Here is a 15,000-nt window from a genome sequence, read left to right as displayed (position 1 = left end):
GGTTGGAAAAATGGTCACTCTTTGGACTAAAAGTTGATATTTAATTGAAAGAAAATGTTTTTTAATTGTAATGGGGATTTTGCATTAGTGTGAACATGAAAAGGTACTAAAAAATCTAATGCAAGGTTATGTATTGATTTCCATCTTAACACTACTGAAAAACGAAGGAAAATTTGTATTTGATAAACAAACTCTCCTATTCAGCATCATGACTTCTTATTTGTTTTAAGGGCACAGTAAATAGACTTGAAAGAAAAGGAGAAATAACAAAGTATTCTGGGACAGCTTCTGCTGATATATAGGACAAAAAGCCATGACACTGCTGTAAACCCTGATTGCTTGTGCACCAGAATTATCAAGATGTTATGTGTCACTTTCACATTTTCCAGGGTTATTTGGTTCAGGAAAGCAAGAGCATCTGTAAACCTGGCACTACACTGCCTTAATCAAAATGGTTTTACTGATCATGGATTATAACAAGCGACCTGACATAATGGATGTGCAAAATCTGCCCAAAGAATTAGCATCACTATAGGCTAGATGGATGGACGTATTCAGGAAATGTAGTTTTTCTTGAAAAGGAAAATGCTTCAGCTAAATGAGTTTAAATTCTTATTATTAATAATACTTAGAACACTACATTGAATTTGGGAGATTCCATTTTCCTTTTAATACAAATTTATGTAAATCAGGTTCTCTTAAATCCTATACCGTTTTCTTTAATAATAATCCATTGTTTTGACAATCCACTTAATGCACTAATAAACAAAAATTTGTCAGGAGTGATACCTACATACAATTTGCAAGTCAGTGTAAGTTACTTAATTTAAAACCGAAAGACAGAGAAAGCATTGCAAATACTTTATGAATAGTATTGCTATAATTCTATTATAAAAGTTATTGTAATACTGAGCAGTTATGGTCTGCTGTTAAGGTGCTTCTGTTATATACCCGTAGTTTGCCATTTGTAAACACATCTTTTTGATGTTTCTGCCAACATCCTGGCAACAAAGCAGTGCAATTTCAAATGAGCTAATTAACTTAATTGTTGATGAAGCATGAAACAGTTCATTCACCCTGTTAGCTGCACCATGACAACATAAGAGTCTCAGTCCCTGAAGTTACTCATCTATATAAGCCTATCTGTAGCTTTCCATTAAGATCTATTGCATGCCAAATGAGTATGGCTCTTCTAACAAAGACCAGTCCATAATGTACACAGGTAGCAAATCAGTGCTGTTCTTGGAAATTCAAATGAACACAGAAATACTAGTAAATATCTTGAAATAAATAAAAAGGAAAAATTGCAGAAACCCATTGCAGTTTGAAGCTGCAGATGAAAAGGAAAAGCTTCGTCACTTATTTCCTAAATGCTCTGGTATAGAAAATCGCTGGGTAAACCAAACGCTGGAAAAGCAATGATATCACTTTTCAGTCCTGAAAGGTGCAAACCCACCTGTACACTGTGTTTTTTTTCTATGTATCTCGTGCACATGCAAGAATAAAAGCAAAAATAGATTAGCATGTGAGAGTTAAATGTCCATGCTTAGGCCTTTGTACTTTTTTATTTATACTATACACACTAATTCCCACTTCACACAAACTGTCAGAATTTAAAATGTGCTTTCTCATACTCCTACTATCCAATATAAAATCTAAAGCATCTCTTCAAATTTTCTGAGGCTCCATTTCAGTAAAGGATAATAAGAGGATTAAACACTGTGCTATTGAAAGGCCTGCAAAAGTGTTCGACATGAAAGAAAGGATAACAATTTGACCCTCTGCCGATAGCCTCGATTATCCAGTTGCTTGAAACACACACAAAAAAATCTCTGGTATGGTTTACAGTAAAACTTTGTTTGCTGTCTTTCAATTTCCCTTGCCTTGAACAATTTTGTACCAATGAATAAAAATCCACCTACTTTAAAAATTGTCCAAAATCTTCACAAACGCTTTCACAGCCAGGCCATTTGCAAACTCCATGACCATAGAGAGTATGGGAAGCCCCAGTGTCCTCATGTGACGAGCTGTAGCAAAAGAATAAGGCATCAGATTCATCTCAAAAGCCATAATCGTTGGAGGCTGCTAGCGCCTGTCAGGTTACCATCAGTGACAAACAGGTCAAAACAGGTCAATTTAGCTCAGAGCAGTCAGAAAAATTTAATCGTTCTATTGAATAGTTCAACTGCCAAGGCTAGATGATGTTCCAATTAGAGAAGAAATAGAGCCAAAGATGACTGTTAATAAAGGATGAAAAAATAAGATGACTGTATAATACCATATGCTAATTATGCCATATGACCTTGGTGTAACATCTACCTATAAATAAAAAATACACTCAGAACTGATCAATTCTGAGTATAAATACTGAAGACTGACAGACATTCTGAATATTGTGAATGTTCAAAAAATATTTGAATTTTCTTATAAAAATTAAGCTGCTTCCATTAAAAAATATTTTTGTTCGCAAACATTGCTTTCATGAACTATGTAGCTTCATAAAAATCCCTAGCTGTAATCCATGCCTTTTTCTGGAACCCCTGAAATTGTTTCATCCATGATGAGTTATCAAAAAATTCAGAGAATTATTCCATGGATGTGGGTGATATCCATATAACCACGAAAGTAATATTTACTAAAAGCACTACTATAAAGGTGTTCAGATTTAAAATAATACAAAATAATGACACTTAAATCATGTCTCATAAGTATTAAAATAGTTAAATGGAAAATTTATTTGAAAATAAAATTACTTGCAATTTAGGTTATATAGACACAATTAAATTTCATCTTATATTGAGATCATCTATATCTCACTAAACTAATATATTTACTGGTGTTTCAGATACTACATACTCTTGTATTTAATCCATTACTTGAAATTAAGGAACAGTAAATAATGTCTGTCAGTGTGTCTGAAAAATGATTTTAACTTCATCCATATAGTGGAATTCCACTGTATTACACTAACAACATTGAAAATTTGTATGAAATATGTCAACTTTACTATTGTCATGCAGAAAAGACAGAAAATTTAGTGGTACTTTTCACTAGAAACAAATATAAGAGATGCTTTTATATACTCTTTTGAAGCACTTTTAACATAGAATCTTTGCACTGAATTACAGCCTTGACAACTCATATAGATGTACTTTGTCAATGAAACCAGAAGTGTGATTCAAGAGTAAGGGCATGACTGCCAGGTGTGTTAAACATGAATGAAACTATGCACCTACAAAAGTGCCCACAAATGTGCATTTACACCCCTACACCAGCCCACTTGATGCTCAGATTTCTAACTTTTACCCATAAGTTTATGAGTTATAAAAGCACATGCAGGTAATTTTGTTGTGTCTGCACAGTTAGACATCATTACTGAAAATAATACCCTACTGATAAACAATTCTGAAAAATCAGATCTTCCATGATCTCTAAAGTAACCTCTATTAAGTGCTGTTTTTTAACTGGAAATCATGTGACTTAAGATATTATACAATTGCTTCACATCAAATGATAAGCACAGTGGAAATCTCATCAGAATTACCTGTCTCGCCTTGCATTTAGAACTGAAGACTGTCCATTCACTATGGAATGATGAGTTATTGGTGGTGATGCTTTGGAAGTGGTGGAGGAGGTAGTAGAGGAGGAATTGTTAGTAGTGAGGTCTAGCCCTCCATGTTTAATGCCATTGTCTTCCATACTGTGAACTCCAGTCACTTCTTTCCATAACTGCTGAATCTCAGCAGGACTTAAGCCGGCTATAAAATGAAAGAGAGCCCCACTAATATAACAAAATAAAGAGTTTCATATAATGAGCTCAGTGTTATTAATGGATTAATGCCAACAATAAAGCTGATACTGTTTTACCAGCACAATCAACATGTAGTAAAACATAAATTCATAAATCCATAAATTCATAAACATAAAACAAAAAGGAGCTTAAACTTGCTCTCTATTCCTCTCACAGCCTAGAAACCTGTAGTTTCCAGGATTTATCCTAGGTCACAGAAAGCAATGTCTTGTTGAATGTATTCATACATATGTGTTAGGATTGTTTGGCTCAAGTTTGCATGAAGTCATGGAAACCTACAGTACAATATATTTCTGCCTGAAGTAAAGACTACAAAACACAGGCAAGAGAAGGGCTGTGAGCATTCTCTTATCCTCCCACTGAACATGCAGCTAAGCTAGGAAACCAGATTTTGAAAGAGGAAGAGTTCATCAGAAATATATACACCTTCTGTCACTACCAGACATTGTAACTTTGACATATCACTTTTGAAGAATACTAGATTAAATGCAGAAAAGAATGTGAAGCCCAGAGATCTTGTGATTTCAAAGCCAGGTTCTTCAGCCTGACCTGGTTAGTTCCAGAGGTATCTTAAAATCTCTCTTCTGTATTCCATTTCAACAACCAAAATTAGGTAACATATTGTTATGGTATCTTGATCTGCTGGAATGCAAAATATTCAAAATGCTGATGATGTTTGAATCAAAATATTGTGGTTTTTTTTTTTTTTTTTTGTTTTGTTTTGTTTTGTTTTTGTTTTTTTTTGTTTTGTTTTGTTTTGTTTTGTTTTGTTTTGTTTTTTAAATGAAAGACCTCACTTTTCTGGTCCTGAAAAGTACCAGAAAGCATCTCTTCATTCAAAATTTTCATTATTTCTTTTGGTTAATAAGATACAGTAGAAAGATGTAAAGACAGTTTTTTTACCGTTTGGCAGGTCTATTTATTAGATAATGTTTTATTTTGAGAACATATAAACTCAGACTACTAAATAAGATTCAACTAAGTATTTTGAAAAAGCACAGGAAGTTCCTTAATACTTCTCAGTAGCTATCTTACCATGAAGTATCAAGCTACTAAAAGTAGATTAGTAGTTATTTACAGAAATATTAATTTCTGGAAGAAGTATGGAAATAAAGTGGGTAGAGGTGTTGATTTGTTTTTTTTTTTTTTAATTATGAAAGCAGCTCATTTTCAGACTACTGCTTTGAATCCTGCTTCTTTATCCCAGATATCCATACCCACTGGCAAACTCAGCTAAGGAAAAATTGAAAAAGAGTTGATTTCAAGTCCTAAATCTGGAGTTTATATCATATTTGTATACCAAACTCTTAGGTTTTAAGGAAGCAAGCAAAGAAGCCAGGCTCTAATTTACTGCATTAGAGAAGTGGGTAACAGGAGTGATGGTAATACTGGCTGTAATTGTTTAATGAAGGTAAGTAATTACTGCTGAGTTCATGAGGTATGTTCCAGCAGCACTGCAAAAAGCCCACTTTAGTGTTGTAAATAACAGTTACCTGCAAATGTAATCACAAATCAAAATGAAATAATGTATTCATTTAGGTGACATGATAAACAAAGTACATTATTTACTTCAAACTCTTCCTCCCACTATTGAAAAAATAAACTAATTCTCTACTGGAAAAAAAAACCAAACCCAAGAATAAAACAATCAGTTTAGTTAATCAGATATCACGTTTCCTAGTGAGAGGAATTTAATTTGAGATCATCAGGCTTTGGGTCCTGTGTGAGCTGGGTAAGGGCTGCCCCCCAAGCTGAGGGAATGTGGGAGGGCTGGCAGCAGCTGCAGCAGTGGTCTCTCCCCTGGAGGGATGTCCTGCCCATCTGGGCACTGCTGGGCAGCCCTTCCTCTGCAGATGCAGCTGTGCCTCCAGGCTGCCTACCTCACCTAGGGGTTTTTTAAAAGCAGAAAGAAATTTCTCTCTAGGCTCAGGCTGGTTAATTTTATCACTTCTTCAGAGGACCCTGAAAGGCTGCCTTTTAGGATAAAAGGATTACAGGCAGGCACTTAAAAAGTAAATAGTTAATAAGAGGATTTGTAATTAATTGTAAATTATGGCAATTCTGTGGTTTCTGTGTCAAAAAACATCCAACTCTTTTTTTACTAGAGGCTTGTGAAATGGCTGACAGACATTTCAGTCTGGATGTAAAAGTAGGGTAAGTTTTAAAGTTTCATAGGCTGTGACAACCCTTAAAATACCCTCCTCACAATACATTAAAGGGGAAAGGATCAAAAAGAGGACCAAGTGTGGAATAAAAATTATGGACTGTAATAAAAAGGTCAAATACTGATTTCCTATGAAACTTACAAACAAGAAGAATTTCAGGATTTTAATATTACTTTCAGACCTCTTTTAACCTCTATCTACTCTATTGTTATGTTTTCAATAAATTTTTAATAAAAACAACAATTTTAAAAACCATCCACTCAACTGTTTTTCCTTTTCCAGCATGGACCGATCAAGACTTGGAGTTTTGGTGTTTTTTTGTTTGGTTGTTTTTTTTTTACTGCTGCTGCCGTGATTTACAGTTCTTTGCATTTAACTAGCATCAACACAGCAATACATGGAAGTAACTCACAGAAAATCACTGCTTTTGGATACGGCATAGTGAAGACCTGGTCACAAAATAGATGTTAAAATACCTATTACATCTTATTTGTGATACCTGACCATCAAGAAAAATAGGAAACATTCCTGTTCCTTAAAGGCAGAAACTGCACTTGAAGAAAATACTGTTTATATATGCAAACATCACAGCTGCACTTGTAAGATACATCTTTTCACACTATCAAATATAAACCCTTTTGCCAATAATAATTTGTGGTTTATGGGACTCTTTATGACCAATAACTTATAAACACAAATTCCCTGTGCTATTTTCTAGCCATCCATGTAACTGAGCAAACTTGATGGATGCATATAAAATACTTGAGCTACACATGTAAATCGTTCTGCATAACTATTTTATATCTCTCACAGCACAGTAGAAGCAGAAAACCATATTTTTACCACATCTAGTGTCTATTACCTTAATTCAATTCTGAAGGCTTAATTTAAAAAGGAAGTAATAAATACTTGCATGTAATTCATTATTATGAAAAAAGAAAGAAAAAAAAAGATTAATTTACTTCAAAAATAAAAATCCATATATACAGAAACTATAAAATTTTGTAATTTCTAATTTCTTTATTATCAATCTTTTTTGTCATGAGTTCAGTTGGACTTAATTCTTTGAGTAAAAGAAAGGCCTTAAAAAGAACTGTTTACTCCTAAGAACTATTAAAAAGGTTTTTTTTCTCTGTTTTTATACTATAAGTAGATGAATGAGTATTGCATTAAAATAATGAATATCAGTGCAATTGGGTAGGAGTGCTGAGGGAAATCTATGGGGATAGCTTAATGTGAGAGAAAACCTGAGGAGTTCCTCTAGCAACAGATGGCACAAGAGGAGAACGCAAAAGGTAAAGCAGTTTGGAGGGAAGCTGTGTGTCATGCTTTTTTAGATTCTGGTCCAAGCCAATTGTACAAAAAGAAACCAGCATTACAAGCCTCTCATCTCCAGATTTATGAATCAACTTGTCTCCCCACATCTATTCTATTTGGTGCAGTACCACTTGTATTCATTGTAACTTTTACAATTTTAGATATGCTTGTGTCATAGCTTTTTTTTTTTTTTTTTTTTTTTACACAATTCAATTAATAAATTTATTTTTAATTTCTGATTTTCTGGTCGTTTTGGTTTATTTTTTTGTTTGTTTTGGTTTGGGGTTCTGGGAATTTTAGATCATTGTCTATACACTGTGTATTCTGCTTTTGCTCATCTGATTTCTGAGGCTTCGATTTCATAATAGTTATCTAGTGGAGAAACAAGTAACATGCATAAAGGCCAATTAAAAAAAATGTTACCTATCATGAACATAGTCTAAATAATTCTCATTTCAGGACTGAGGTACCAGAGATCAGATTATTGTATAACTTTTATGACAGACGCTTAGCTCAACTCTTCATGGTAAAACAAACAGAAACACACACCTCACAGGTTATAGACAGAGTCCCCTAGATGGGAAGACTTTGACTTTATCTTAAATTGTAAGCACCATTTATCTCCATGTTAATTTACGTTTCAAAAGTGTGTGCCTTATTTTCTTTCAAGTAGTTGAGTTTGAGCTCATTTTCATCACTGCGAAATCCTGATCAAAGTGACAATAGGATTTTTTTTTTTTTTTTAGAAAAGTCTTTATGGTTATTTGTCAATCACAGTTCATTACTATTGGAATCACCACCTTCAAAACTTGTTATTCTATTTAACATATTTAATACAAAGGAATAGAAAAATAAAAAAAATCCTAAGGCTTGTCCCTAAATTCACTTGTCATAAATTGAAGATTCAAAGTGCTTTTCAATGTCAAACACTTTATTTTCTTAGAAAAAAGAGGAAAGAAAGGAGCTTTTGAATGGCTTGAATATCACTATCAGATGTATTTTATACCTGTTTGTTTATATTAAATGAAATAACATTCCGCTAAATCAGATTTCAGTTATTCCTCAGAGAAAAGCAATGATGCTTGAATTGTGCTGCTATTAGAAATTGTTTTCAGCACATAAGCTCAATAAATATGCACCTGCCATCTAGGAAAAAGCTCTAAAAAGCTAGCTGCCTTTTTTTTTTTTTTGGTTTTTTTTTTTTTTTTGTTTGTTTTTGTTTTTCCAAAAGAGAGTGCTGTAAAATTTATCAGCATCCAGAAACTTTGGTAATAGGAACAATAAAAGTTTCAATTTCAAAGTATGCTTAAGTTTCATAATGGAAAACTTCTGAAGTTCAGATGCAAATGGAATGGTTAAAAAGTTGAGAATTTAGAAATGTCTCCAATCATATATTACTATGAAATACCTTGTGGCAGAGACTGGACAGGAAGAGCAGATTGGCCAGGTGGGATGGAAATGAGTCCCTGACGCTGAAGGTTCAGCAGATGTTGCTGCTGCTGAAGTTGTTGCATCTGGAGGAGCTGCTGCTGGAAGACAAGCTGCTGGGCTGCCAACTGCTGCTGCTGCTGCTGCTGCTGCTGCTACAAAGAGAAGGGGGGCAAAAAAAAAGAAAAAGCAAATGCAGCAAAAAGTAAAATATGCAGTAAAGGCTAGAAAGCCAAAAACATAAAATCAACTTCTTTCTTTTCTATCTCAGTTATTAAATAATAATGCTATTTGTAGAATACTCAGCAGTGAAAATGTTTGAAATTTTCTATTATATTCATTTAAGCTATTAGGTTTTAGGGAAAATGGCAAGATACATTTAATGACACACTAAAGAAAAGGGTCAAGAAAAAGTATATAACAGCTGTTTCAAATAAAAAAAAAGCTCAGCTCATGGCAGATGATAACAAATTTATCTATGCTAAGTGTATAACTTTTTACAGCAGCCTGTGATTTGAAGGCACTCTTGTTTTTCCAATTGACTAAGTTTGGTCTGCAGTGGCCCATGAACATGGTCTCCAGTGATCTATTAGTAAACTGGGATGTAGCCTTCCTTTCACTGGCCTGTTAGCTCACTCTCTTTTCATGTTGGAATATATTACAAGGACTATGGCATTCAAGGCAACGAAATGCCCTATTATGGAGCAAAAGTACAGGTTCCAACTTTGTGAGGCATTTCAAGACAAACTTGAGTCTACAAAGACTCAGGAGGGTATGAGAAGGCAGTCACACTTCAGAAAAAGACAGGCTGCTGTGGAAGACCTTTCCTTTCTAGTTTGGGGAAAAGAGAAACTTCTGATGCGCTCACTGGAAAACAGACTGCATAATGGAGCAAGTCATGTGGATTGCCCAGAGCCTCCGGAGAAATAAGGGAGCAATTTCTATTCTGTAGTTGATGGCTGTCTGAAATTCTATTCACAAATCCAAACAGAAACAAAGCCTCAGGAGGTCACAACTGCTTCTTCGACGTTTGCATAATGGGCAGCTTGAAGACAACGTCTGGGATACCTGCTGATCAATTTAACTACTTCAACATGTTTTGTTTGTATTCTGTTTATATTTGATGCAGTTTGCTGACAAGTGCAAGCTAGGCCTGAGAAACCCACTTGTCAGGTTGATTTATGAGCACATCAAACTGTAACTTTCTACTCGCCACTTCAAACCTACAGTAGCAGTTCATTAATCAGGGGCCTATGACTTTGAAATCTGTGCTCAATCGCTCTTTTTCAGCCATGGACTAAATTTGCATGCTCTCTGAGCTGTGCCACTGAGCAAAGTAAGGCTCCTTCCCCAAAATAGATTGCCTGTGAATACAAGATAATCAGTACAGAGTCCACCACACAGTTTGTTCTTTGCACACTCAGATTCATTAGCGAACATTAGACGGCAGCAGGACTAGACTGCTCAAATCCTATGTCTCAGAAAGGGGAGCAGGAGAATTATACCAGCACTGCTATTAAGCCCAGTAAAAACATAAGAACAAATCTTTGATAGGTTCATCCTTGCTATAGGAAAAGATCTAAACTGGTCTTGTCTTTTCCAAGCTTCTGACAGCTCAGACTAGTGTGCATCAGCAAGGGTCTTAGCTCCTACCTCTTTTGCTTGCTTTCCTGGGTGCTGTTGCTGCTGTTGTTGCTGCTGCTGCTGCTGCTGTTGTTGTTGTTGCTGCTGCTGCTGTTGTTGCTGTTGTTGCTGCTGTTGTTGCTGTTGCTGCTGCTGTTGCTGCTGCTGCTGCAAAAGCTGAAGATGTAACTGCTCTTGCTGTTTCTTGTAAAACTCTTGTAGTTGTTGCTGAATAAACCATTTTGACTTTAATAAATAAAGGCAAAAGTTTCAAGTATTATAAATCTCCTAAACTCTTCTAGATTGGCATATGGTAGCGTAGCCATTAAGTATCACCTCATAACAAAAAATGTGATTTGAAGAGGCAGATCTACATACATTTTTTTCCAAGGCGGTTCTGAAATTTTCCAATGCAGATTCCAAAATATCCTAAACAGAAGGGTATAGAAAATCTGTATTCTAAAGGGAATGCAAGAGCCAAATTATCTCCTCAAATAACTATACCTAAGTTCCTTACACGTCCTATATAACAAATCAGAAGCTGCACTCATCCACTTGCAAGAAACCTACAAGTCACTAAGGCCAAACAAAACTGTCTGCTTCTGAGGGGAAAAAAGTAATTAATCTGTCAATCTGCTTAGCAGGATGCTGGATTCACAACTGAAGGTGAATTGCCTGTAACGATCATGGTACTGGATATTAAAATGTTTAAACATACAGTTTGGTGATTGAGCTCTGACTACGACAAACAGACACCTCATTTTCTGTATGACAATTAAGCATGCACCCAAAAATCCACTTTGTATTACACCAAGGCACTGATCACTGACACTATCGTTATTGTATGAATAACAAATTCACCTATTTTTCAATTAGCTGACAGATTTTGTTTTAAGGAAACAGCAAACTCCTCCTCCTTTTTAGCCTTATCTTGGGACAAATTTTTAGTACATAAAAAAACAAAATAAAAAACCTTTTCCCTTGCTAAAACAAGCATTTAAGTTCAAATTTCATAACCGCATACCATTTATGTGACTAAAGGGAGCACTAGAGTGTTATGAATTTTAAAGCAACAATTATATGCAACTCTATTTGCACTTCCTTTGGCAGGTCTACAATTAAAATGTGCCTAAGCGCTTGAAAATTTAAACATCAATTTGTTTGGTATTTGTAATGCATCTGCCACTGCTGCTGTTTCTGGTTTTAATATAATATTGTATGTTTCAAAGTGTGATTTCACACTTCTGCATTTAAAAACATATAGAAATTTGGAGACTGAGAAGTATCATGTTTATTTTCTTTTTTTTTTTTTGGTGTAATGAACAACGAAATATTACAAAATAAGACCATAAAATCTCGCTGACATTTATGTGAATGCCCTGTGCTAACAGTCCAAAGCAGGTAACACACATTACCTGCTGCAACATAACTGCTTGCTGCTGCTGGAGAAGTGCTTGAAGCTGCTGCGGAGACAACACTTGCTGCTGGAGAATCTGCTGCATTTGCTGAGGGGTGATCACCTGGGGAGTCATCATGGCCACTGACACAGGCACCTGCACAGGGAAAGAAAGATATCATCATCAGACACATTTTACTTTGCCTGCACTACAGCAATACATCTTTTTTATTTTGTACCAAGGATGGACCATAATTTTTTACATAGTATTTATCACTGTAAAGTTCCAGTTTCAGTCAGAATCTGTTATTTTAAGGCCATAGTACTGTGGCACTCTATTTCCAGAGGCATCAGTTTCAATCAGACTCAAGCTTTATTTTTCACATATCTTATGTACCCCTGCAAGAAATCTAAGCATTGGCTAGTATAAATGTGTATTTAAAAATAAATGATCACATGGCAGGGCTCTCAACACTTCATAATCAATCATCTTATCAAATGTCATAATGTTACGAATAGAAAAATCTATTGAGACTGTTTCAAAGGATATGATTAAGGCAGACAGCAAAATATGTATCTTTAAGCAGTAAATGTTTTCCACAATAAAGACACTTAGCCTAAAAAAATTTTGCATAATACATCACTTTAGTAGAAGAAAATCTTTCTTGCTCAGCTAGTCCTTTAAGAAGGTCTGATTTATACAGGAATAAAAACGTCGTGGACATATCAGAGTACACAGCAATGACTCCCACCTCAGTCACCTAGTCTCTGCAGAGAGAATCGTGTTCTCAGCACTCCTAACTGAAAAGTGAAAGTTGGGGAACCTTGGCATGAGATTATTAGTTTTTCCACTAAACTCTAAGAATGCATTTTCTGTAGGTTCTGTTTTGGACACGGCTTTATCTTCCACTTGTTATAGAGAGAGATCAAGCGTCGGCAAATGCACAAACACCCACATCCACACATGTTCCCAGGAATACATGCCTGAGCTGGAAAGACACAGCAAGCACGTTTCATTGTGCAGGTAGGAGAGAAAAGCCCTGTGAAAGAACCTGGGGTATTTGTGGAGTGCTGTGGCAGACACACAATGTGAGGCCATTGCTCCAGCTACCCAGGGCACGGTCAAACAGCTGTCAGCAAGCCAGGCTTTCCACCCATGAAAAAGCAGCCACTCGCTTGCCCAGCAAAATTCAAATGTTTTTTCTGCATATAATAGCAAGCTGGCATATAAATACTGCTTTGTGAGATGTTGTGGGACATTCCAGTCTTCTGTAAATCAGCAAAAATAATATTATTATTAATAAATTAAATCATGAGCTAATTTTAGGAGGAAAAACTCTTCTAATGTTTCTATTACTTGAATCTATCCCGAAAGACTTTGTATAAATGAAACAGAGGAAAAAAGAAACACAAGTCCACTGAAATTTACTATTAGGAGAAATTACCTCACTTAATATTACACAGAATACCACTTCATCACAGCATAAACTATGGTCTTAAAACACTAACTAATTAAGAGTCTGAAAGTAAACATACTTTACTAAAAAAGTCTGATAATCTTTTGGCAAACATCAAATGAATTTTAAGAATAAAAATTCTGAAGGCTTTACTTTAAAATACAAATGGAAAAAACAAAACAGATTTCCACTCAGAAACTTATGGGGAGAAATTTAAGCTCATCTATCCCTGTACTCCTTCCATCATCAACAGAATAAAGAAATCTTGTGCAAAGTATATCTGATTTAGTTTAGGGATTTATTTTAACATGGAAGTAAGCCCACACTGTGAATGTGCCTGCCTCTCTCCATGGAGTGCAGACTCACTTTGAGTAGACATCTAAATTTCAGATGATTAATTCTGGTTCTTACACGTTGTAATGTCTAGTTTTGTAGCATTGGAAACACCATATACCTATCGATAATTTTTTATTTTAAATTTAGCAAGTACTAAAAGACAAGACAAACAGGTTTTATACAACTTTGGGATGCACGAGCAAAGAATAAAATTCACTGACCAGAGTCACTATTCAATTCCCTCTGAAGTCACCAAGACTGTCCTCTGTTTACTTGAGATCTGAATTTGTCTCCTTGTAACAATTTTATCTCAGTGATGCTATACAATTACCACAGGTCACACAGATATGAGAAGGCAGAGAGGAAGATGGACTCTTTTACAATTAAACTCTTACCTTTAACCTTTAAACCCGGCAAGAACTTTGCTAATACTTATATGCTTACTACTATAATATGTACCAAAGTACGAATATTTTGATTTAAACTGTCTGAAAATCTACCTGACTCTGTAACTGGCACTGATTTGTTCATACTCTGTGTTAAAGACTCCAGCCTGCAAGGCATTTAGCAAGACTCATGGTACCACAAGAGTCCTCTGCTCCTCAGTCTGAAATACAGATTCCCCTCCACCAGGCTTTTTTTTTTTTTTTTTTTTCTTTTGTAGTATCTACACTGAATCTCCCTAACTGTGTACATGCTCTTATCCATGGAGACACACCTGCTTTGCAATGCATTCTAACAGCTTTTCTGACAAAATTTGTTTTTCCTGTAATTTTCAACAGATCAGCTCTATAAGCTAGAGAATTAATATACCTGTTTTTCAGGATGATAGAGAGAAGCATGACAAAAACTAGTAGTCGAGATCAGTAGTAAAAATAGATCTTTGTAGGTAATATGGCCGTTATAATAATTGTATGTAATGATACATATGTTTGTATCATACTTGATGCATATATTCTTTCCCACAGATAAAGGACTAGGCATTTGAAAACTGCTTGAAATTTACATTAGCAGAACACATTAAGCAAAGAGATTTCTCTAATTGTCATTAGGTAATATAAATTGGTACATTTCACAGCCTTCATTGATACACCAGACTGTACTTTATTTCTTACTGGAATAGTGCTACTGTGCTATCTGGGCTGGAGGACTACCTGAAACCTGCTATTTTATGGCCAATTATATGCATTAGATATATTGATTTAATGTCTGTGTTTTCCAAGATTTCCAATCTGGTTTTACAAAAAATGTAGCAGAGAGGCAATCTCTGACTCTTTTTTCATAGAAATCTCTAGAATCAGTTCTGGTAGTGACTCAGTGAAGAGGTAGGATTGCTCCTTTGAGCGGGCCATGAACTCACCAAAATTCTTGGTTAAACCTCTCATGAAAAACTGAAGTGACAAAGTGAAACATGATTTGTAAATGCAACCTATTTGTTGGATGGCATCCTCAAACACATTGAATTCC

The 15,000-nt window shown here is 35.2% G+C and overlaps 1 protein-coding gene across 10 annotated transcripts in view; it reads right to left on the bottom strand.

Annotated features, from left to right (window-relative positions):
- FOXP2 (forkhead box P2) overlaps nt 1-15,000 on the bottom strand; it is a 389,384-nt gene that overhangs the window by 49,660 nt on the left and 324,724 nt on the right. For 4 of the 10 annotated variants that reach the window (XM_056516333.1, XM_056516330.1, XM_056516329.1 and 1 more), the window contains 5 exons: nt 11,760-11,897; nt 10,375-10,572; nt 8,702-8,876; nt 3,545-3,758; nt 1,923-2,027 (listed from right to left, as the gene is read on the bottom strand). In XM_056516333.1, coding sequence (XP_056372308.1) covers nt 1,923-2,027; nt 3,545-3,758; nt 8,702-8,876; nt 10,375-10,572; nt 11,760-11,897 — 830 coding nt within the window. The remainder of the gene's footprint in view (nt 1-1,922; nt 2,028-3,544; nt 3,759-8,701; nt 8,877-10,374; nt 10,573-11,759; nt 11,898-15,000) is intronic. The other 6 variants (XM_056516336.1, XM_056516338.1, XM_056516331.1 and 3 more) reach the window with 5 other exon arrangements.

The sequence above is a fragment of the Oenanthe melanoleuca genome, chromosome 1A (genome assembly GCF_029582105.1).
Source record: "Oenanthe melanoleuca isolate GR-GAL-2019-014 chromosome 1A, OMel1.0, whole genome shotgun sequence".
NCBI classification, from domain to species: domain Eukaryota; kingdom Metazoa; phylum Chordata; class Aves; order Passeriformes; family Muscicapidae; genus Oenanthe; species Oenanthe melanoleuca.
Note: the sequence above shows the minus strand (reverse complement) of the source record. Positions and strands in the feature narration are given on the sequence as shown.